General features: G+C 48.6%; 6 protein-coding genes across 6 annotated transcripts; 3 read left to right on the plus strand and 3 right to left on the minus strand.

Moving 5' to 3' along the window:
* Nucleotides 1-1235: 1235 nt before the first annotated feature.
* EDB93DRAFT_1251961 (uncharacterized protein) lies at nt 1236-2969 on the minus strand (the record flags this gene model as incomplete). The annotated part of the gene is made up of 13 exons (XM_041453226.1): nt 1236-1439; nt 1495-1555; nt 1612-1843; nt 1900-2034; nt 2093-2152; nt 2207-2233; nt 2418-2431; nt 2490-2518; nt 2574-2612; nt 2666-2680; nt 2733-2752; nt 2803-2835; nt 2897-2969. The coding sequence occupies 13 exons, from the start codon at nt 2967-2969 to the stop codon at nt 1236-1238; spliced, it is 942 nt and encodes a 313-aa protein (XP_041306167.1).
* A 2856-nt stretch (nt 2970-5825) lies between these two features.
* On the plus strand, nt 5826-10358 carry EDB93DRAFT_1088152 (TPR-like protein; the record flags this gene model as incomplete). The annotated part of the gene is made up of 3 exons (XM_041446108.1): nt 5826-6190; nt 6389-8592; nt 8752-10358. 3 exons carry the CDS (start codon nt 5826-5828, stop codon nt 10356-10358), a joined length of 4176 nt encoding a protein of 1391 aa, XP_041306168.1.
* A 560-nt stretch (nt 10359-10918) lies between these two features.
* EDB93DRAFT_1155708 (uncharacterized protein) lies at nt 10919-12203 on the plus strand. Its single transcript, XM_041449867.1, has 2 exons — nt 10919-11578; nt 11737-12203. Exons 1-2 carry the CDS (start codon nt 11413-11415, stop codon nt 11883-11885), a joined length of 315 nt encoding a protein of 104 aa, XP_041306169.1. The 5' UTR covers nt 10919-11412; the 3' UTR covers nt 11886-12203.
* On the minus strand, nt 12160-14147 carry EDB93DRAFT_581546 (acid protease). The gene is made up of 8 exons (XM_041456769.1): nt 13647-14147; nt 13502-13596; nt 13195-13449; nt 13108-13145; nt 12912-13059; nt 12555-12862; nt 12459-12499; nt 12160-12405 (listed from the first exon to the last, which is right to left on the minus strand). The coding sequence occupies exons 1-8, from the start codon at nt 13946-13948 to the stop codon at nt 12384-12386; spliced, it is 1209 nt and encodes a 402-aa protein (XP_041306170.1). The 5' UTR covers nt 13949-14147; the 3' UTR covers nt 12160-12383.
* Nucleotides 14148-16071: 1924 nt separating this feature from the next.
* Nucleotides 16072-17606, plus strand: EDB93DRAFT_1155729 (uncharacterized protein). The gene is made up of 5 exons (XM_041449868.1): nt 16072-16429; nt 16612-16711; nt 16827-17065; nt 17115-17205; nt 17250-17606. Exons 1-5 carry the CDS (start codon nt 16145-16147, stop codon nt 17423-17425), a joined length of 891 nt encoding a protein of 296 aa, XP_041306171.1. The 5' UTR covers nt 16072-16144; the 3' UTR covers nt 17426-17606.
* A 2516-nt stretch (nt 17607-20122) lies between these two features.
* Nucleotides 20123-22548, minus strand: EDB93DRAFT_1228811 (ammonium transporter AmtB-like domain-containing protein). Its single transcript, XM_041451260.1, has 8 exons — nt 22321-22548; nt 22076-22266; nt 21956-22019; nt 21799-21901; nt 21230-21750; nt 21084-21175; nt 20846-21034; nt 20123-20783 (listed from the first exon to the last, which is right to left on the minus strand). The coding sequence occupies exons 1-8, from the start codon at nt 22343-22345 to the stop codon at nt 20520-20522; spliced, it is 1449 nt and encodes a 482-aa protein (XP_041306172.1). The 5' UTR covers nt 22346-22548; the 3' UTR covers nt 20123-20519.
* Nucleotides 22549-22976: the final 428 nt, after the last annotated feature.

The following is a 22976-nucleotide window of genomic DNA, read 5'->3' on the forward strand; positions in this document are numbered from 1 at the left end:
GTGATATTCCTGTTGATGCGGTTCTACTTCACATCACATCACATCACATCAGGGGGGTCAGTCCCCGAGGCTATGGTACTGATGATTCTGGCAACCTGCTGGCTTGCAACGAGGCAGAAGGATATGATCAAGAGCTTGCAGCTTCCGCCACCGAGGGTGACGAAGAAAACTTTGGTCGCGGGAAGCGCAGACGCATGGAAAATACGCAATACAGAAATTTTTGGAAACATTGACCTTAGTTTACGCGTTTTTTTCATGTTTTACCGTATGTCACAATTTACCTTCGACGCATTCAACTTTGTGTGACAGTCACACGAAATAGCTTTGATTCGAAGGACGTGTGACGCTGTGACGAAGGTAAGTGCGTATCTCTACAGTACTCCGAGTCGACTTGGACTCGGATGTCGTTCGTCAGACTCATTCTTCGACGCGTTTAACTGAAGCTGCTAGTATCGACACGCCGATGGCCAGCCACCCTCGAACGCATCCACTTTTCCTAGCGCGCTATTACACTGCACGTTTCTCGGTGCTATTGAAATGCAATGTCTCACTTTTATCGTGCACCCTTGTAAGTCACTCGAACTTCGTAATCTGAGCCTACTCTGAACTGATTACCGTCTTGCAGACTTTGGGTATTAATTTCAAGACTCAATACAGTGGTCACGTTGAGCCAAGCGCAGTGCACAGCACATTGTCTACAACCACTGTGCTTTCAAGTCAAGACGATTCCGAGACCGAGCCAGAGTCTGAGCCTGATGTTGCCAAGATGCAGAATTCACTGCAGTGTCCGAGTCTCCCGTATTGCAACGACGAGGAAATAAACTGTCAAAACGTTCTACAACTCATTCGCAGCCCCATAGTGTTTCGGATACAACAAGAGGCAAGTCACGAGTTGTCCTCGGGAATGAAAAGAGCCAATTGGAACTCGAACTTGCGCCCTAGCGTTCCGGCAGCATCGCCTATGAGCATCTCTCGCTCCTCGACCTTGTTCAGTACACTGCTACTACAGTAAGGCTATCCAGGATGTTGGTTGAAACATTGTCCATGTCAGCGCCTATAGCAAAAAATACTACGACGAAAATATTGCCCAGACCCACTAATGTCTCATCGAAATCTACGTCATGAAACCAATAATTAATTACACAAGTAATGCGACGAGGGTTAGAATGGAGACAAAACACGGATTTTACTGCTTCCTGCCGCAGAGCACTAGACATCCATTAACATGTCGTGTGTCACACACTACTGCTAGTCGATACATGCACGCGCTCCTGGAAAGCGATTGAGGTCATAGCAGATGCTGCGTCGGCGTCGGCCACGAGCTTAGCGTAGTATTCTCGAACGTCAAGGATCAGGCGTGGTCCCAGCACAAACGCCAGCACGACTGTCAAAATCTGAAGCAGGCCAGTGAGAACCTGAGCTTTTAGGGAAGTTTGGTCCTATAAAAATGATGAATCATGGTCGCATGCTGAGTTCAGGGAAAGATTGACATACCGCTAGTAAGATTGTTGGAGATAACTCGACGATGAGATGGAAGCAAGAAACAACAACAAAGCTACCACGTCCCATCCTTCAGCGAAAAAGGGAACCATGATCACAATATGAGCTTACCTCGCAAAGTAAACCATGTGAGTTTTGATCAACACCGAGAAACAGTCCGTGATAATCCCTCCTTCCGAATGACGTCGCAGTTCACGGAAGTGTTTGACGGCAATCCAAACTGCAAGACATAGTGCGAGAACCTCCCACACAATTCCGAGTATCCAAGTAATGGAATTCAGAAGTGAGATATCTTCCGCATAGTTAATCTGGCACTGATAAGTGCCGGAGAGAATAAACTCCTCTGGTATCTATCAATGAGCCTCATGCACGTTTATTTTCATCGACAATCAAGCGTACCCCCTGAAGTATGCACCGTGGTCATTATGATGGCCACTGCGTTGAAAATGTTGACAGCCAGGAAGGTGACAGTGAGATATACCAGGATCTTCCTGGATCGTTGATACATGGCATGCAACCGAGTGATGATGATGACTTGCAGCATGTTTCAGTCAAGTCAGTATCACTGAGGTCTCGCAAAAGCCGAGCTCACCCCACAGCATTGCAAATACAGAAACATTCGTCCAATCCCATACAACGTACATAATCCGGCCTGATGAATGCAGTCAATGGCCAGTCTCGGGTGGCACACTCCAAACAGACTCACATCTGTGGCAGTATAGCGTGGCGGTCACTAGTGAACCAGCAAGTTAGTAAACAAATACACCCACTGCTACAAGGCACCACGGTTAATTAGAGGGGAATGGTAGGCATCTGTGCAGAAGACTCACTGTGTCTGTCAGCAAGATGGTCGGAACACTGCCTGTATGCTATTGGTCAGAAGAAGCAAAAACAGTGAATGTACTAAGGAGACATACCCAGCACATTCAGGCTGAGTATGAGAGATAGACGATCAACACGACATCGAGTGTTTAGCCTTCCGAACATACGCAGTAACTAAGATTCCAAGGTAGCGCGCCTAGAATACTTTCAAGTCAGCACAACATAGCAATTGCGACAAGCAAGCTACATACGCTGAGGTACAGAACTGTCATTAGCGACCAACGTTGCCTCTGTAATTAAGTGTATTTTCATGTGTGTTGCCTTAAAATGAGACTCTGCTTACCCAAATTAATTCGACCTATAAAACCATTCTTAGCGAGATGGCTGCTCTGGTCGTAGCATTGACATACCTCTTGTCCAGATGTAAGTGCTGAAAATACTTGTAAGATGTCAGCAGTCCTTTGATATCATCATGCTCACCCCAATCATACGTCACTCCAACAAAGGCGGCAACTGCGGAAACGTAGCCAAGGTTAGATTGAGTCAACTTTAACATTCGACCCTGTTTACGAACCTACGAGATAGCTGGAAACACGATTTGCATTGATGGTCGGCCACCAAGTGGGATCATTTGAGACTATGGTCATATTGGGAGAGAATGTGTGAGTGAGATACAGAATCGGTTGACAGATGACAACGGCATTTGTGCTAGTTATACTACCACCCAGCGCTTAGATCACCAAAACGATACCGAAAGAAGTAGTGGTTCATAATAGATGTGGGTCGCGATATAATGGAATCACTCGAACACCGCAGAAGATTGACCAATATCAAGAACTGTCGCCTCGTTTCCAACGCTATTTTCGATGTCTTTGCCACACGTGCATCAGTCCATTAATGCATCCAAGTACTGCCTCATATGTTTGACACATACTAATCATGGCACAATCATCAAAAAAGCTGTGGTTCCATCTCTCTTCGCCGTGCTGCATTGCCATCGGCATGATGCCAGACCAGAGAAGTCAGCCATCACAAATAGGGGAGATTCATAGGAAGCATCACATCCTACCCTGGCTACCGATACCTCTCTGCGAGCACGTATCTCAATGTCTCATCTCCTTGGGCTGTCGTATCATCAGGATGCCAAAAATGGTGAGCGCATAATAGTTGATTTAGATCATGGAGTTAGTGCGGCAGTGAGGCACCAGGTTTCATCAGATACGTCCTGGTTGAGATTCGGTGATTGATGTAAGATGCATCACCCAAGATAAAAAGAGCGCTGAAATAGGACAGAGAGAAAATAATGCTCAGGCGCACAATGGCTGAAGGCGGCAACATTCTGTTCTCATACCATCAGAAAGTTAGAGATTTGAAGAACTCGAGAGGATAACTTAATAACTCGCCGTGTCATACACCTGCCACTGCAATGCAAACTGATCTAAAACGTGCCATACCGAATCCATCATGCACTTGATGGCTTTCGTTGACTCACACTTCATAGGGTAGCCTAGTGGGAATGTGGATTAGTACACCGTCTATATTTTGCAGGAACCAGCTACTATAACGACACCAGAGATACACCCACTTATCTCAGAACTCCTACTGCGAGCGGATCTCAGAGTGCACAGGTCGTGTGATGCTATTCGGTGGTGAACATTTGAACCGTGACACCCTTTTTTGGCGGGTGCACCAGGAAAAGAAATTAATAGCCTGTTCGTGGATATCGTCAGAAACTTTGAACCTGGCATCGCAAAGTTAGAAACTAAGTGACTCGGAAGCACTAGACAGTGTGATTACATAATGCCTGCTGGTATCCTGTAAGCTGGCGGTGCAGCTTCTATTGCATAATAATTGGTATACGGCCGCATCGACTTACTCAAATGTGGCTATCCTTGATTGGCACGTGTACTCCTTGCAGCAAAAGACGTTCCTTCTCGTGCTACATATTCTCTACCAGGACAGCCTGTCAAGCTTAAGGGTAGTCACATCCAGGCATTGCGGCTTCGCAGTATTCGAATTCTTGCGAAAGTATGGAATGCCTTGCCCCGGTAGCCTTTTCGTTTCACGTGCTTTAATCAATATCGCACCATACAGGTTACAACGTGCTTCTGTTGCACAAATCTGACGCCCACTGCAAATGATGCACAAGTTATGCGTGGCGCGAAATCATATTTACGAGTCACTTATGTCCTATTGACATCATCAGCGCTGTGGCAGGGTGTGGATGCCAAATGCATGCCGTGATCCCCTCACTTATAAGCCATCGAGACCTCACAGGTTCTGCAGTATTTTCGTGACCTCCAGCACACATCCTATTCTCAAGTGTTAGTCGAAATCCATCCTTTGGTCACATGTCAAGATACGTTCCTAGCCATTTCAATGACTCCCCTTCAGCCTTGGAAGAGGGCCTCGGTCACCCAGAACACCCCCAGAACACAGGACATAGAAACCTTATGATCAGTGAAACGCTACAAGTTGTCGTCAATGGTACGTGTCACACCTATCTTCATTTACTACTTACCGACGTTTTCCAAAGCACTCCTGGCGGCACTTCATTTCGTCTTTAATCTCTTGTTTTGTTTCGCGACAGACTCCGTGCCAGACCCGCTCGATCATAGCCTCCAAGCCTTAGGCGAGGAGCCGGGCCAACCAGAACAACCCCAGGATTCAGGAGAGACACAAGTCGCCATCAACAGTATGTATCATCTACCTTCACTCAGCACGTGGTGCCCATGATTTCCCATGACAGATTCCGTTTCGGATCCACTCGATGATGCTCTCCCAGTCATGGATGAGGAGCCAAGCCACTCAGAACACACACAGGACTCGGGAGAGATACACCTCAGTGGAGTGCAACGAGTCGTCATTACTTGTATGTATCATCTATCTTTATCCAGCTCGTATTGACGATTTCCCTCAAGCCATTCGCGCAACCGATCTCGCTCTTGGTCTCCGACGGATTCCCGCTGGCTTCCATGTGGTAGTCAAGGTTGACGGTGCTGAATATCGGACAAGCAATAAATCTGCATACGTGGATCAAGCTGTCCGTCGAATGGCACGAGCGCATTCTTCTGTAAGTGGTCTTCGACCCCATTTGTCTTGCAGGTATTGAGAAAGACTCGAGGCCGTGCGAGCCATCTTCTAAAGCTCGAGTCAGCGTGTATGCATCATTCGAATTGGGTCTCATGCTCTGTCACGGAGAACTCCTCCGCACATTCGAGATCTCTGTTGGAGAATTACTGGATCGCAGCGAAAGGTCTCATCGTCAGTATTGTCCATTGGAAATAACGCCTGACGGATGCTAACGACTATCACAGCCATAAAATTCCAACCGAAGCAAGGAGAAGTCGTATCCGCCTGTACTTCACTGTTCATGATGGTGGAGCAGCGGCTTTCTGATCAAAACGACGGCGGATTTCTTTGTCCCCTTACTACCGTGAGTGATCAATGTAGTCTGGAATTCTGATGCTGATCGCTGCAATCTGTAGCTTACATGTCGCGATATGGATGTGTTAGCACAAAGGACGAATGCCGGACATCGTCTTTTCGCACGATACCGCAGGACGCAGAACAATGGTGATCTCACCCAATCCATAAATCACTTCAAACGCGCCTCGGATCTCTGCCCTGTGGATCATCCCTACCGCCCTGCAGTAATCTTCAATCTAGCTACCGCGAAGTTCATTAGTTGCCAAGCCAACGGAAGATACCTCGACCTCGACATACCTATTTCTCTTTTTCAAGACGCACTTGATTTGTATCCCACTGGTCATCCAGACCGACCCACCACGCAACTCCATCTTGCCATTTCTATGCTCTCTCGCTTCGCAGGGCGGGGATCTCAAACAGATGCCGACACAGCTGAAGAGTTACTGCGCGAAGTGCTTGATGTCTGTCACGTCAACAGTCACATTCACAGAGCAGCTTTGATTGCAATAGAAACAATCGCTCTGCATTCTGCTGGAAGCATAGATGCAAATGATCTCCAGCAGGAGCGGCCTGCCGCGCCCATACTTCCGTCATCGTTAAATCAGCTTACTCGTCGAGGACGGCGGTGTTTGGAGAGAGATGAACCCCTTGCCTTAGATGAAGTGATATCCCTTTATTATGATGCACTGGGATACTACAATACCGGACATGCTTACCAAGGGCAATTGCTATGTGATCTGGCTGTGATGCTGCAAACTCGCTTCGAGCGTCGAGGCAATGGCAAAGACTTGGATCAGGCTATCGCACTTCAGAGGGAAGCGCTGGCCTTGCGCCCGGTCGGTCACACAGATCGGTCCGGATCTTTAAATAACCTCGCGATTGAACTCTCCTCCCGCTTTGACCACCGAGGCAACGGCGAAGACTTGGATCAGGCTATCGCACTTCAGAGGGAAGCGCTGGCCTTGCACCCGGTCGGTCACACAAATCGGTCCACGTCATTAAATAACCTCGCTCTTCAACTCTCCTCCCGCTTCCAGCACCGAGGCAACGACGAAGACTTGGATCAGGCTATCGCACTTCAGAGGGAAGCGCTGGCCTTGCACCCGGTCGGTCACACAAATCGGTCTGCGTCATTAAATAACCTCGCGAACAAACTCTTCTTCCGCTTCAAGCACCGAGGCAACGACGAAGACTTGGATCAGGCTATCGCACTTCACAGGGAAGCGCTGGCCTTGCTCCCGGTCGGTCACACAAATCGGTCTGCGTCATTAAATAACCTTGCGAATCAACTCTCCTCTCGCTTTGAGCACCGAGGCAATGACGAAGACTTGGATCAGGCTATCGCACTTCATAGGGAAGCGCTGGCCTTGCACCCGGTCGGTCACACAAATCGGTCCATGTCATTAAATAATCTCGCAATTGAACTCTCCTCCCGCTTCAAGCATCGAGGCAATGACGAAGACTTGGATGAGGCTATCGCACTTCACAGGGAAGCACTGGCCTTGCGCCCGGTCGGTCACACAAATCGGTCCATGTCATTAAATAACCTCGCGGCTCAACTCTCCTCCCGCTTCAAGCACCGAGGCAACGACGAAGACTTGGATCAGGCTATCGCACTTCACAGGGAAGCGCTGGCCTTGCACCCGGTCGGTCACACAAATCGGTCTGCGTCATTAAATAACCTTGCGAATCAACTCTCCTCTCGCTTTGAGCACCGAGGCAATGACGAAGACTTGGATCAGGCTATTGCACTTCATAGGGAAGCGCTGGCCTTGTGCCCGGTCGGTCGCACAGATCGGTCCATGTCATTCAATAACCTCGCGTATCAACTCTCTTCCCGCTTTGAGCACCGAGGCAACGGCGAGGACTTGGATGAGGCTATCGCACTTCACAGGGAAGCACTGGCCTTGCGCCCGGTCGGTCACACAAATCGGTCCACGTCATTAAATAACCTCGCGAATCAACTCTCCTCTCGCTTTGACCACCGAGGCAACGGCGAAGACTTGGATCAGGCTATCGCACTTCACAGGGAAGCGCTGGCCTTGCGCCCGGTCGGTCACACAGATCGGTCCACGTCATTAAATAACCTCGCGGCTCGACTCTCCTCCCGCTTTGTGCACCGAGGCAACGACGAAGACTTGGATCAGGCTATTGCACTTCACAGGGAAGCGCTGGCCTTGCACCCGGTCGGTCACACAAATCGGTCCACGTCATTAAATAACCTCGCGACTCAACTCTCCTCCCGCTTTGACCACCGAGGCAACGACGAAGACTTGGATGAGGCTATCGTACTTCACAGAGAAGCGCTGGCTTTGCGCCCGGTCGGTCACACAGATCGGTCCGGATCTTTAAATAACCTCGCGATTGAACTCTCCTCCCGCTTCCAGCACCGAGACAACGACGAGGACTTGGATCAAGCTATCGCACTTCACAGGGAAGCGCTGGTCTTGCACCCGGTCGGTCACACAGATCGGTCCGGATCATTAAATAACCTCGCTCTTCAACTCTCCTCCCGCTTCCAGCACCGAGGCAATGACGAAGACTTGGATGAGGCTATCGCACTTCACAGGGAAGCGCTGGCCTTGCTCCCGGTCGGTCACGCAGATCGGTCCGGATCATTAAATAACCTCGCGATTGGACTCTCCTCCCGCTTCAACCACCGAGGCAACGACGAAGACTCGGATGAGGCTATCGCACTTCAGAGGGAAGCACTGGCCTTGCTCCCAGTCGGTCACACATATCGGTCCACGTCATTGAATAACTTTGCGAATCAACTCTCCTCCCGCTTTGAGCACCGAGGTAATAGAGAAGACCTCGAGGAGTCGCGAGAGAACCTACACTGTGCATTGGCTCTAATGATGCAACATGATCCCCGTCAATTACTAGCGCATTGGTCGCTGGCTAGCGTTTGTTTGTCGTTCCATCGTTCAAGCCTTGGCGATACTGTAGCAGGTGAAGACACTGATAGTCTGAATGCTGCCATGTATCATTTCAAGGCAGCAGCAAATATCGTCCCTGGAGGCTTGCTATCCCGCCTGCGAACAAGCCTGCGTTGGGTTGATGAAGCTTCTCGACATTCACATCCCACTGAACTGGCGGCATATGCAACTTCCATGCAACTTCTGGACGCTTATATGTCTACAACATCTTCAGTATCGTCTCGTCACAATATCATGAAGGACTTTCCAAGTACACTTGCCGTTGATGCTGCATGCTGTGCTCTTCGTAGTGGTGATGTGTGTCGCGCTGTCGAGTTGTTGGAACAAGGCAGGACTATCATCTGGACCCAGATGACACGACTACGCACCCCTCTTGACAGCCTTCAGACTCATGGCGATCATGCAGTAGCCTTGATGAAGAAATTCAGAGACCTCGGCTCCCTTCTCGATAAACCTCCTGCAAACTATTCGGAAGGAAACTCGAGAGTCGATAGAGAAGCAGAGGAAAACCGGTACAGACGTCTAGTGGGGGAGTGGAATAGAGCTGTCGAAGAGATCCGGAAGATCGAGGGCTTTTCCCGCTTCCTCCTTCCCCCCTTATTCCCCGATCTTCAAGATGCAGCTCGTGATGGGCCTATCATCGTGCTCATCGCAAGTAGGTCGTTGTGCTACGCCATTATCATCCCGCACAAGCAACCTCCGACTGGCATTCAACTTCCTACCGATTGGCAGAAACTCGTCAAATTAGTACCAGAACTCCGAGAGGCAGTTCAAAAAGAGGCCGGTCCTAAAGGGAACCAAACAGCGCTGATAAAAGCTTTGAGAGAGTTGTGGGACGGTGTGGTCGGCCCGGTGGTCGAAAGTCTGGGTGGAATCGCACGACCAGGTTCCCGGATATGGTGGTGCCCAACGTCTCTCTTCAATTTCTTGCCATTACATGCTGCTGGCGAGTACAGGGCAAAGGGAAAGTCCGTTTCGCAGCAGTATATCTCTTCATACACGCCATCGCTCACCGCGCTGATCAAGGCTCGCAGAAGTCATGAGAGGTCCTTGTCTGTGCCCTTCGTGGCCATTGGTCAGGATTTCCCAGCCGGTGCCTCATCCACTTTGGATGCTGTGGAACCTGAGCTGGAGTTGGTGCGGGGACTTTTGCCCCCTCCCCCTACTGTTTCCTTCTCTAAGGTTACCAGCGTTGATGCCACGAAATCGAGAGCACTGTGTGCGTTGCGGGACAATACTTGGCTCCATTTCGCGTGTCACGGGACACAGAGATTTGACGAACCCTTCAAATCAGCCTTTCTTATGCGCGATCAGCCGCTTTCGCTCCTCGATATCACGCAAATGGATCTGTCTCGGCATGAATTTGCATTTCTTTCAGCCTGTGAGACCGCAGTCGGTGACTTTGATACGCCCGACGAAGTGATACACCTAGCGGCTGGCCTGCAATTTTCCGGGGTTAACAGCGTCGTGGGGACAATGTGGAAGGTCACCGATAGTACCGTGCAGCACTTAGTCAAGGCATTCTACAAAAACTTGTGCGGGGATGGTCCAATGAATTCCAAACGAGCTGCCTGGGCGCTGCACCGAACGGTCCAGTCGTTGGCTTGTGATGAAGACGTTATAATACCCTTGGACCAGCGCATAGTGTTCGTGCATATTGGCATATGATCAATTCCGTGCGTCCTCCCACCTTGTTGATTAAAGCATTCTGACGATTTTGCATGTAGCATTCAGTCATAGACACGCCCAACCTGTGAGTTCGATATTGCAGACTTTGAGACTATATACCTACAGGATATGTACACGAAATTTCGGCTTCAATTTGTAATTTCCAGTTTGTTGCCTTGGGCCGGAGTTGGGCCAGATGTCATCGCTCCTAAGATGAACTCAGGTTGAGGGCACACCACAGAAAGCCACAATATAATCTCATGATCGAATGTCTTGAGAGTACACGAGAACAGTGAAAAAGGTTGGTGCGATCCAAGAAGTTTAAGTGGTCATCATTGCTAGCTGCATCAAGTCGCTGTCAGAAACAATGATCAAGCCAAAGGGCCTAGGGGACGCAAATTGCAATGTATGGACATTTTGCTAACTCGGATAGGCTAACTGAAAGTCCAGTTACGAAGCACGACATTGACGATCTGGAATGACTGAGGATATATTAGACCTGCCCTGAAGAATACAATAGCCGGCGCGAGCTATATCTGGTGGCTGTGACAAAAGCTGACCGTTCAGATCGATCGTTCAGAGACCAAGACTGGACTCTACTGGCTCTGCGCTAACTGGTACATCATTATCGTGTTTCCTGTTGTCAACACATGTAAGAAATCATTGTTTCCAAACACTGGAGTACAATGATCACAGTGGATTTAGCATTCCTCTTTAATCTTCATCAGTATCATCTCCTACCGAGATCATAGACATCGGATGTGGGAAAGTCAGCTCCAGCGGCCAGTGCTTTGCCAACTCACACTTTGCTTTACCTCTTCCGACCCTAGCGTATCAGCAGCGACGCGACTTCAACCGCACTCTATCCGGATGATCTCAACCTCTACCCAATGCGCATCACCAGCCTCAATATCTCATCTCACGCACTTGCATCCGCGATCGAAGACACCTCCGCCGCCGCCGCAAATGCATCATACGTGCGATAGGAACCACTCGAAGTAAACATCTGGCACGGTGGGCTCGAGATCTTCAGCCCAGCTTTTGTCGATGCAGAATGTATCGTTGGCACAGAGGTGTATGTCAATCATCGATTTTTTTTCTGGTACTTTTCATTTCAAGCGTCCAACGTCTCCCAAAAGTGATTCTTGCTGACTTCGCCCTCACTTTTCGCGTTTCGGTCACGGGACCCGCGGTTGCGTACGCACGCTTGTACTTAGTCAAGGTTTACGGAACTCCTCCTTTTCTTTCCAATGTCGTGCTGGTCTCGAGTACTATTTAGTATCGGTCATGTATTAGTACTCACCAAAGGTCTTTTCTCTCGGCATTTGGGTCATAGTTGGTTGTGTTTAAGTCACGCTTTGATTCTGAGACGTCTGACAGATCTTGAACGTGTACGTGACGATCCCGTCGTACAGCTTCAACGCGCGTTTCCACCCTCCTGGCTTGATGAACACCGTCACTGGCTTCCCCGATTTTACGAAATGCACAGACAGAATGTTCAGGTACCACGACCACAAATTTGAATGACGGTCGAGGAGTTCCAGTAGTGGTGTGCTGGCATTGAGCAGGAATGGGCATATGACGTGGATACGACGATTATTGGCTGTGCACAGGAGAAAGATAAGTGGAGCGGAGATGAAGAGCTAGGCGGTGCGAGCCAGGTTGCGGTCTTTAAGTGTCTTGAAGGCGATGCTTGGACTACGACGCGCGAAGAAAAGAGTACCCAGGTGAAAGAAAGGTCAAAAAGCCAAAAGGAGCATCGTCTATTGAAAACACACCGCTACGATGCGCTCACTTGCCTTGAGCTTTAAGTGTCGCTTATATTTTTACTCTCATGCCCAGTTAGGATTTCCTAGTGTGGATACGAGACTACGTACCCATATCTGTCAGTCATAGCACTCATAAGCACCACATAATTGCATCCTAAAAGTTGCAATGAAATCCAAGCCCTGAGGAGTGGCGCAGTGAATTGTGATCAATCGAAGCAAAAGGAACACCTTTAAAAAGGCACTCGGATTAAGAAGTTCACGTGGTAAATGTATGTTTACTTTCAAACTTCTTAGCCGGAAGAGAAAATTAGATACAAAGGGAAAAACTCACGTATAAGCCAAGCCAACCCGATTGTTATCCGTATCGAAAACCTGCAATTCAATCAATACCCGGACTACATGATCACCTCGCGATTCAACAACTCACAGCATAGTACCTCTCCATGAACTTCTGCCCGATGATGAAATCTAACCCTTCGCCGCTGTTAGCCCCCAGGTTCGACACAATACCGTACCGCAGGCTTGTTGACAAGCTCCATGCAGCATTCTGATTAATCGGAATGAGTTGTGCTGCAGCGTCAAGACTGAAGACGGTGCCGCCGATAGTAAAATTCAACGGTTGGATCTTTGGGACAGAGGTTTCAGGGATGGACATGAGGCCCCCGGTTTCGTCGAGCTTGGCACCAGGAATGGCTTTCAAGTAGGACTCGAAGAGGTCATCAGCGAGGAGGATCACTATAGATATGTCAGAATGCATGCATGTGGATGGAAAATAAGGCCCCACGAGTGGTACCAGTATCGACGATCCCAGCAGTTGACCTTGGGATAATGGTCGTCGCGGAGCCGTACGTTGCATGGGTGATATTGATGCCCCAGAAGGCGCTAGCAGGGAAAGTTGCAGTGACAGGTATATAAGTGATTTCGCCGGTGTACTGGATCAAATTCAGAACCATGATTTAGGTCATACTTTTTGGGCTCACCAAGGATGAATCAATCCCTCCATAAGTGAGGGCTCCATCTGCACCTGAATTAGGTCACCTTCAAATGTACCACACGACCTCTCTTACTAGTGTCATTGTCACTCGTTGCAGGTGCGAAAGAGACACCTAATATTTCCTTTGTAATCAAACCCTGTGAGAGGGCGTTGTCCATAACAGTGGGAACCAGCTCATTGACATTTGTTGAGAGTGAACCCTCAGTCAGACCGACGGGGCCCACCCCGACGATGCCATCGACGCCACCGAAGTCGGCATAGGAAAGAGCATCACCGATGGACTGGTTCTTGATGACCAAACCTGGAGCGAGCGTCACTCGGTCGAGATCTGAAGGTGGAATTTTCAGATGTTATCGTTCCCTAGCAGCCCAAAGACCTACACTCCAAGCCACGAAAGTAACCAGTGCCGTAAGTGACGTTGACCTTCTCATGAGTGAAGATACTGGTCGAGGTTTTGACATATGGCGTCCCAGTTCTTGAGATAAAATGAGAATTAGCCTGAGGGAATAACCAATCAGGTCTTACCCAACAAAAGTATTGGAGCTACCAGTGTCAACAATCAAATTATAGTACGTCGGAGGGCTGCCAACGCCAACACTGGTTGTATACTGGGAATATGCGAGATTGGATGCAGGAACATTTTTGGGACCACCAGAAGTAAAACTCTTTAGAACAGCAGCACGTGCACGATCAGCATCTGGTAATCCCGCAAGGTGTGAGTTCGGAGGCGCAATCTTTGTCAGGGGAACGCTAAAGAAACTTGAAGCCGATACAGAAGTCACCGTGACGAGGAGAACTGTGCGGAGCAGGATCGAGAACGACTGCATGTTGAATAGAAGAGTGGGAACCTCGCTAATGTACCATGGATGACCCAGGAAACTTATATGGTCGAAGCATGCAATTGTACTGCCAACGAGCACAGCGACGCTTCCGCTTTACGTGGCATGTGAGAAATGCAATGCAGCATTTATGGGATACTGTCAATGCGACATGGACGAATTGATGATCGCCCGGCCGTAACACGGGGCTGATGCAGCTTGAGTGAGCTTCGACACGGCATGTATTGTGCAACCATAACACTGCGTAAATAATGGCGACGAACTTGAAGCGGTACAGTATTTTGGGCTTGACAAGAGCACATGGGGAAGACGTTCGACGCAGTGATACAACCCTATCAAAAGACCATGATTAGATCACAGGTGAAATTGGAAAAATTCGGTCCTCGCTTATTGCAATATTTCAACGTTTTCGACCTTAAACTGGATCGAGGGTTCCAGATCTACGTTTAAATTCGAACCTGACAACGCAATGACAACGTTTGTTGAAACGTTGAAGTACTACCTGATGACCAAGCGCAACTCCGAGATTTTCCATTGTTGCGAGGTTACGTGACCCACCTAGTTTCTCACTCAGACTCAGTCCCCTCGTCATCGTTCTCAGGCGAGTTTTTTTATGTGTGTAGAACACAATACTGGCAATGTCGTCAAGGCTCTTATGGATTTAAAACATAACGGTAATAACAAAACTAAATCGCTGCCATTTAAATTATAGGTTCAAATATTAGGCGCGTGTGCCAAAGCATTTTACTCTACTCAACATGTTGATCGAGTCGAGTCGTCATGCCACCACCGCCACTGCAGTGACTGCACCATCTGCTCTCATGGTCAACATTCCAACTCGAGGTGCTGCACTCCTCGCAGACCTCACCATTTCCCACGTACTAATTCTTATTAGTTGGGCTTCAAACCAATTACTAAACACACCTCTTCCGAACTTGGCCCGGTCTCTCCACTCTGTTATGCATAATACACGCGAAATCCATGCACCATTTCGCGCGCATCTCAGGGATCCACATCACACACACGCTCTTTGTCTCCATTGCCTCATTTTGATTCTACATGCGCAGACACATTGTATGTATGCACTTTCCTTTCTCACGAATTTTTTTTTCGGATACTTTCAGTGTTCGGCAAAGTCGCTGAACCACACGCACGCATGGAGGATTGATGGCGGACAAGTGCTGTAAATGTGGTAAGTTGGTGGTAAGATCTAGATGTGCATCTCAGCACTTCGGGGCTTGTACGCAAATTCGAATATTCATCGACCATTAAGATCAAAAGTATTTCGAACTCACTTCGAGCGCGCTGCATATGCCGTTTCATGTATTTTGACCCTGGCTTCCCATTGAGATGTGGAGCCCACATCTCAATTGTCTGTTCTCTGCACGTGGTACTTTAAGTATCTACTGATTCATGATGGTTGTATCGCAAGCACTGCGGTGGGAAATGTGGGTTTGCCTTCGAGGATCTTGGCTTTGCCGAGACAGTGAATTCCGCCTGCTATTATCCCTGAACTGTACGAACATTGGGACAGAGAGTATGTACCAGTGTACAAGGTACCCCTCGTCTTGGACTGTCCAGAGTCGTACTATCCCGAAAGCAAACTCCTATCTCTTTGCAAGAGATACATGGTTGTATGACCAGACTCCATTTCACGAGTTCGCCGTTCGAACAACAGTATGTTCCTTTACCTCTGTACAACTACACAAGCTCTAAATTCCCGCAGTCGTTTTGACAGATCAAACGAGCCCAAGTTCACCAAATTCAAGGCAAGCTTCTTCGAGTTGCTGGGACAATGCAATAACTTGTAGATAATAAATAGGATTAAAAAGTGTGCGTCTGATATAATTTCAAAGCCGAATGTACTACAACACCTTGCAGCGATGACTGAAGCTCATCTTCGCATAGACATGGCAGTTTTTAATCATCATGATCTCATTCTCAACATGTTTGGGCCATTCCATTGTAAGCGTTGGATGACACAATGCTGACATAAACTGATTTTTCATACACGTGACTAGACGCGCTGCGATCGAGCTTGTTTATTTCGTGGCAGTGCTGATTTAATCGTAAGGCAGAGTATAAGAACAGCATGCCTGCGAGCTATACCTCCCATTTCCTGTCCTCGATTTACGTGCATTACTTTCTTCACGACTTATTCTCAACTTCAACTCGCCTTACAATATGATTTCCGCTATCTTCGACAGTGCCGCCCATGTCACCGTCGCTGGGTGCCTCGGAGCCTTCTTTTTCAAACATACTGTGGTGGATCGCACGTTCAAGGCCGTCAAAAAAGCGGAGAGCATTACCGCTGGCCTCGTTATATCCGAATTATGTATATCTGTCGCGGCCCTAGTTCTAGCTTCCCACAGGACCGCCCAGATAATCCTCAGTAAAGAAGCTCAATCTCCTCCGAAGCACAATTTGGCCGAGTTCAATACGCCTCTCATCTCAGTCATCTGCAAGAAAGTATCCGATATCTCTACTGCATCAAAATAATTTCATCGAACCCAATTTTAACCGAATCTTGCAGCACTACGCCATGCCTGTTAATTTCATCAAACCCAATTGCAAATGACTCCGACTACTGCACTTCACCGTCTACATGTTCAACACTATGCACGCCAATACTGCCGCCCTCGCCTGTTCAGAACGCCAAGCGCCTCTCAATCGATTCTGATACCACTCTTGTTGACCACGATAATGATTTCGTGAGGGATCTCTCTGACGCAGACATTCAGGAAAGCACTTGTCCCCAGGTATGAAGTCGTACAGTCGCCTCAGCTTTGTCGTTTAATGTTTGAATTTTTATAGGACGACGACGACGACTGTTCCAGTGGGGACTCAATACTCCCAGTCACGAAAGCATTCGCGATCGATGACTTGACGGGACCCTCTCCGAGTCAGCGGACGCAGCTCAGCCTCCAGCCAATCATCCCAGAGGACGGACCCCTGACGACCACCGACATTTCGCTTCTTGTGGACGCTTCGACTCAAACAGACACAACGCTCTCTCTCGGCAGCATTATGCCTCAGATTGTCTCGCCTCAGCTGAAACCCCCGGATACGAAACGGCATCGAAACTTCCGCCCGGGCAGAGACAAGGTATGGACATTCTTTGTGAAACAAAGTGCCGCACTCATTGTTTTGTTAGCATGCGTCTAGATCCACACGCGTGATTGCTGTCCGTGGCAGCATCGAACGCGCTTACGCTAAGCAACAAGTAGAACACACTGCTATCATACGTGAGTGATTCTTGGTAACGTCCACTTTGTTTGTTGACCTAAAGTAGAACATCTTGAACAACTGCACAACGATCTCCTCGCCGACCAAACCGCTCTTGTCGACGGCTGGGCAGCTGCCATGTCCCAGCTTGGACTCACCTCTGCGCTGTCGCCTGCCACCCCGCCTCTGCACCAGAATACGTCCAACCCAGGAATCTCGATCGACATTATTCAAGACTGACATCTTTACTATGCACATCGCTACTCCTCAGGTCCCCTACGACCAAATACCGAAGACCTACACCGGCCTCCCTCGTTGTCCCCTACGACCTGGAGCTTCAATACCCGCGAGGTTGAAGGCCACTGCTGGCCGCGCACGATCTATCTCTCCGCGCCGCCTGGATATCTCTGCAGTCTTCGATGTCGGATGTCCCCTACGACCGAATCCCGACACAACCGCAACAAGATGACGGCCTCCTTCCTGTCTCACGATTTGGAGTTGAAGGCCACACCCGCGGCTCCCATCCATCTATCTCAAGTTTCTTCTCTTATCTTCGCCATCGTGTAAATGGCTCGATGTATCTCTTTTGTTTTGTATTTCTCTTACCGGTATCTACTTGGCAGATCATGCAATGGACCGCCTGTGACTTATGGACGCATCTTCCTTTTATCGATATGTACTCGACAGACGTTGGACTGCTCATTTCTTTTGTTTCTTTTGTAACATGAAGGCACAATTTCTCTTGTTTCTTTTATCTCTTAGCAATGTTTCCGTATTTTCGTATATGTACGACAAATGTATGATGACCAGTATTGTATATCAGCAGTTTGTAGTTTTTGAATCCAAATTTCTTTGCATAATGCGCCCTCCGGAACTCGAAGATACGCCTGAGGCTGATCGTGAGCGCAAATGAAAAGGGATGAGTTTTGCATGTAGATCAATAGCGCAAATAAAATATGTCAAAGAGATCAATTCAATATTGCAAGGTAGACGCGTGAACATACCTTCCTAGTGGAAATAATCATGAGTGCGCATCGTCAGGATTATAGGCAGGAATGTGAAATTCAGACTCGCCTCAAGCATCGCAACGCATGAACGCAAAGCAGGATGATATCGCGCGAGATCAACATTTACAGGTGCCTATGTAGCTCTCATGCATTTCCAACCAGCGTACTAACAATATTTGGTAGTGCGATGCAATCTAGTCCATCATTGGAAGAGAATTGATCGTCAGAGCCAGGCTTTTCAATTTCTGTACTCGATGCGGGTATGAGCAAACAGCTACCTAGCCATTGGTAGCTTCTCAGCGTCAGGAGCATCATCCAATTTTGAGAGCATCGTTTTAAAGGCCGTAATAGCTTCATCATAGCGTTGGGCGCCATGAAATGCTGCGTGTTTCAACTTGCACCCACTATGAGATGAAGGATTGAGTCGGATGACCTGTGTATCACGATGAGTGTAGGTGAAGAAACAATAAATGCATCGCACCTTCTGCGCATCGAAAAGTGCTTCCATCCACATCATTTTCCCCAACTTTGCCTGACTACGCTTTGCAAAGACAGCATCAGATGGAGGAGTTAGGTCAATCGCTGCAGAGTAGAGGTCAATGGCCCTTTTAAAATCGCTTGCAGCGAGGGCAGCATCTCCCCTGGTAAGAACTAGCGCGCTGCATTCTTTTTTTTGTGAAAACTGAGTGAAATGGTGGTAAGGATCACAGCCTGCTCGACATTACGAACTCTAGACTTGCCGTTAGACCATTCAAGGCGGCTGGCCTTCGCTTTTTCGTCGATCTCGTCCATCAAGAATCGGTATGATTCGATGGCTTCTAGAAGTTTATCTGCCTGAAGGAGTGCATCACACCGTTTATGGCGTGCAGTGAGCCACAACAGGCAAACTCGCCGACTTTCAAGAGACCACTGCAGGTAACATGCAAAACGCATGCGCATTCTCACCGCTCACTCCTTACACTTTGATCAGTCGCCATGACAGTGAGTTTCAAACAGTCCACTGCTTTCGCTGTCTTTTCCAACATCAATTACAATTACAGTGGGCTTGTGTAGAACTTACGCGGAATCCAGACGTTCAGACGAAACTTCGCGATGGGTGTCTAGAGTTCGGACCAACCCCCTCGTATGACGACTTCTCCACGAATTTCGGAAGTTCTCCGCCTCCACACAGCAGCCAAGGAAATCGAGCGGTCTGCGCGTGTCCGACAGAAACCACTCGAACCGACCAAAGACGTGTTCTCTCTCAGCTGACTCTTGCGTACAGCTTTACCGAGAGCGTATGCATTCCGAAGTGAACGGTGGTCGTTATCTCATGGGTTGAAAGGAACGTAGGTGCGTATGGCGCCAGAGAAACCCTGCAGGGCTAATGTCATTCAGCAATGGAGCGCGGAGGTGCCTAGGGAGGCTATTTGCGTTCGCAGAGTTTAAGGTACGCACCGAAATCATTGATTCCGGATCGTTTTGACCGAGTTTGGGCGCGTCCGGGACTGTTCTTCGTCCTTGTGCGAAATTTTGTGTCTGTGTTTGAGGTGGCGGATGGTCCAAGGGGTGCCGATCGTAGACAGTTTTGGGACTGTCCCTGGACCGAGGGTGGAAGCGTGCCTTCTCCCGCTATGAAATTTGACTGCGGTCTGCAGTTGCATATGCTAGTGCCGAATCGTGGTTTTCGCAGGTTACGTGGATGACTATATATGGGTCTCGATCTTGTGCTCCGCCGTCAAGCTTCCTGCTGCGCATCTTGCTTTGGTTTCGTTTACGACGCGATTCGGTTGTTGTGCCTTGGGACCTTCTGCGCAATGAGATATGTCAATCACAATTCAGGTCGAGCGATAAGCGTTCAAGGAAGTGGCGCGAAGAATAGCCCAGAACAGGTCTGCGCGAGGGCAGCGCACGTCACCTGAAGAATGATTATCAACACCTAGGTCTTTGCCGGAATATCCCGGTGACGGGGAGATTCAGATCCACAGCACACTGCTCATGTTCATTGCGAATTGATTGCACTTCCACGTTTCTGGCTTTGCTGAGTTATAACACCAATATACCACGAGTAATCGAGTTAGATAATATGTCACCGTACAAATTTGAGCATGTCTCCAATCGAGTCAGTCCATCAAGAAGTGACTCGGTCTTTTGAAAAAAAAAAAAAAAAGAGTCCAGATATCTTAATAACGCACGCTACTGTTAAAAGCACAGAACATGCAAAAATGCGGTGAATAAGCTAAGCTGATAGAATCAAGGAACCAAATTATAACGTAATGAGCGGCAGATTTTCTTGCAGTCGTGCGATCCCCGCGACCCCAATCCCACGATGCAGCCTAAGCACAACCTTACTGTACACGACTTACATCCTCCTCCCCAATATGTTTCTCATCGCTTATTTGCGATGTCGTTGCGGCGGTGTGCTGCGGCTCGCGGCTGCCGCCAGACGCACCTACGTTGTACTCGCTACGAGGCATGAGCTCACTTTCGATAGCAACGTAGTCGTATGCGAATTCGCCCATTTCCGCATCGTCGACACCGAGGATCTCAGTCTCCTCGTCGCAACGGATCCGGAGACCGGGAATAAAGTGCATGATCCACAAAATGATGGTCTATAAACGAGCAAAGAGTCAGATAAAGACGGGCAGAGAAAGACTATGGTTATGAGACTGACAGTCATGACGAAAGAGTAAGAAAGCCCAGAAACAGAATCCGCGAGTTGAATGCCGAGTTGACGGTAGTTGTGGTCAAGCCAGCCTCCAGGAATCATGGTGATGCCATCAGCACCAGCAACACTTGCTTGAGCGAAGAGACCAGTAAGAACGTTGCCAACAATACCGCCAATAGCATGCGATGCGAAGATCTGACATAGGATGAGAATTGATAATTTTATACTATAAATGTTCACCTACGTCAAGCGTATCATCGTACTTGAAAATAAACTTGAGCTGAGTGGCGAAGTTACAGACGGTGCCAGCCATGAAGCCGAACAAAACAGCAGCCGCTAATGATGTCTCAGAATTTTTCAAGGGAGTCCAAAAAAAAAAGTAAGACTCACGAGAACCCACGTAGCCCGAACCAGGAGTGATGGCTACGAGACCGGCGATAGCCCCAGAACAGAAACCGACGACGGACCACTTGCGTTCAAGACGATAATCCCAGAGCATCCAAGTCAAACCGCCAACGCTCGCAGCAAGGTTGGTAACAATGCAGGCCTGAATTGCACGCAAGTTGGCAGAGAGGGCAGAACCACCGTTGAAGCCGAACCAGCCGAACCATAGAAATACTGTGCCCAAAATGACGTAAGTCGTGTTATGAGGCTTGTAGGCGAGGCGCTCGGTGCCAAAACCCCGACGTTTGCCAAGGTAGAGTGAGATGGCAAGCGCAGCAGTACCAGAGGAGATGTGGACGGGGGTACCTCCAGCGAAGTCAAGGCCACCAAGGACGTACGACCAGCCTTGAGAGTTCCATGTCCAACAGGCGATAGGATCATAAACGAGTGTAGACCAAACGAAAACGAATACCAGGAGAGGACCGAGGCGGCTACGTTCTGCAACAGCACCAAGGGCGATCATAGGACTGGAGCTACATGAGTGCTCTGAACAAGGAACCATAGTTATGACGTACGTGATAGCAGCGAACATAAGCTGGAAAACGCAAAATGCGAGGGCTGGTATTCTGGCACTACCGATAGAAGGCTGGTCTAGCACGTTTTGCAAGGCAAAGTATTCTAGGGAATAGCGGTTAAAAAGTGGGACTTTGAATTGCGAAGGAAAGCACATACTGAGGTTGCCAATGTAGGGACTGGCGGTCTCGCTGAAGGCTAGAGAATAGCCCCAGAAGAACCACTACGATCTCGATGAGCACATGAAAGGCGCTTAAAATCCTATGAAGTGTAGCGGACCTGGAAGGAGACCATACCAACGGTCATCATACTAAGATAAATCATATTAAGAGCATTCTTCCTCCTGAGCAAACCGGAGTAGAAGAAGCCGACCCCAGGTATCATGATCCATACTAGGGCGGTTGAGGCTAATGTCCAGGCAATATCACCCATATTAAATATGGACCCAGTAGACGAATACAGGTCGCCAGCTGGACAAGGCAACCATCAATATTTTTATGAGAATGAGGTGGAGAGGAACTTACAAGAGTCGTAAGTGACGTTCACCATTTTGGCGTTGACGATGAGGTGTGGGCGGTAGCGAATTGGAGCTCCTGCAAATAGAAGACAGGCGTCTTTGGAAAAGGAGGAAATGGGCGCGTGCCCTGTGAATGTATATAGGGATATTTATGGGAAGTCGGGCAGGTGAATTCATTCTTCCACTATCTGGCAAGAGATAACGAGAGTAGTTTATCATCCAATAGCTGGTTTAGATATCAATGACGCGGAGTTTAAATTCAAGATTACACCAAATATTGCTGACGCGCTGCTTATAGGTCACCGCCGGGCTAATGATTGACATTCCATGGGGCACCACGCGTCCTACGATATACCGTAACACCGACGTGGGCTCTTCCCAGAAAAAAAATCATCTCGGTTTCCATCATTATCCCGAGTTAAACTACCTTTGGCTACATGTTCCCCCGCCTTCATTCGACCGGTGACTTTATACATCAGTTTAAGAACAAGGGTTGTCATGACACGATGGTATCATCTTGACTTGCATGAGAATCGTTGTCGCCGTTTCGTGAGACTTTACTGACAACTTGAAGTCCTAGTACGCGGACGAGCTAGAGGATTGACCGCGGACGTACTAAGTACCTGGTTCTTATTCGGAATCGTTTCAAGAAGTACTGATCTT

This window comes from Suillus bovinus (genome assembly GCF_016758785.1).
Source record: "Suillus bovinus strain UH-Sbo-P2 chromosome Unknown EDB93scaffold_41, whole genome shotgun sequence".
Taxonomy (NCBI): domain Eukaryota; kingdom Fungi; phylum Basidiomycota; class Agaricomycetes; order Boletales; family Suillaceae; genus Suillus; species Suillus bovinus.

What these genes read in the sequence shown, in the direction of transcription:
- EDB93DRAFT_1155708 (XM_041449867.1), top strand. Translation starts at nt 11,413, where the DNA reads ATGTATCGTTGGCACAGAGGTGTATGTCAATCATCGATTTTTTTTCTG. An exon ending in CGCACGCTTGTACTTAGTCA is followed by an intron (nt 11,579 to 11,736) that starts AGGTTTACGGAA and finishes GAGACGTCTGAC; the next exon opens with AGATCTTGAACGTGTACGTG.
- EDB93DRAFT_581546 (XM_041456769.1), bottom strand. Translation starts at nt 13,948, where the DNA reads ATGCAGTCGTTCTCGATCCTGCTCCGCACAGTTCTCCTCGTCACGGTG. An exon ending in AGCTCCAATACTTTTGTTGG is followed by an intron (nt 13,597 to 13,646) that starts GTAAGACCTGAT and finishes TTTTATCTCAAG; the next exon opens with AACTGGGACGCCATATGTCA. An exon ending in TTACTTTCGTGGCTTGGAGT is followed by an intron (nt 13,450 to 13,501) that starts GTAGGTCTTTGG and finishes TTCCACCTTCAG; the next exon opens with ATCTCGACCGAGTGACGCTC.
- EDB93DRAFT_1155729 (XM_041449868.1), top strand. Translation starts at nt 16,145, where the DNA reads ATGATTTCCGCTATCTTCGACAGTGCCGCCCATGTCACCGTCGCTGGG. An exon ending in TCTCAGTCATCTGCAAGAAA is followed by an intron (nt 16,430 to 16,611) that starts GTATCCGATATC and finishes TCGCCTGTTCAG; the next exon opens with AACGCCAAGCGCCTCTCAAT. An exon ending in TCCGCCCGGGCAGAGACAAG is followed by an intron (nt 17,066 to 17,114) that starts GTATGGACATTC and finishes TTGTTTTGTTAG; the next exon opens with CATGCGTCTAGATCCACACG.
- EDB93DRAFT_1228811 (XM_041451260.1), bottom strand. Translation starts at nt 22,345, where the DNA reads ATGGTGAACGTCACTTACGACTCTT. An exon ending in TTGGTATGGTCTCCTTCCAG is followed by an intron (nt 22,020 to 22,075) that starts GTCCGCTACACT and finishes TCGAGATCGTAG; the next exon opens with TGGTTCTTCTGGGGCTATTC. An exon ending in TTCGGGCTACGTGGGTTCTC is followed by an intron (nt 21,176 to 21,229) that starts GTGAGTCTTACT and finishes AGACATCATTAG; the next exon opens with CGGCTGCTGTTTTGTTCGGC.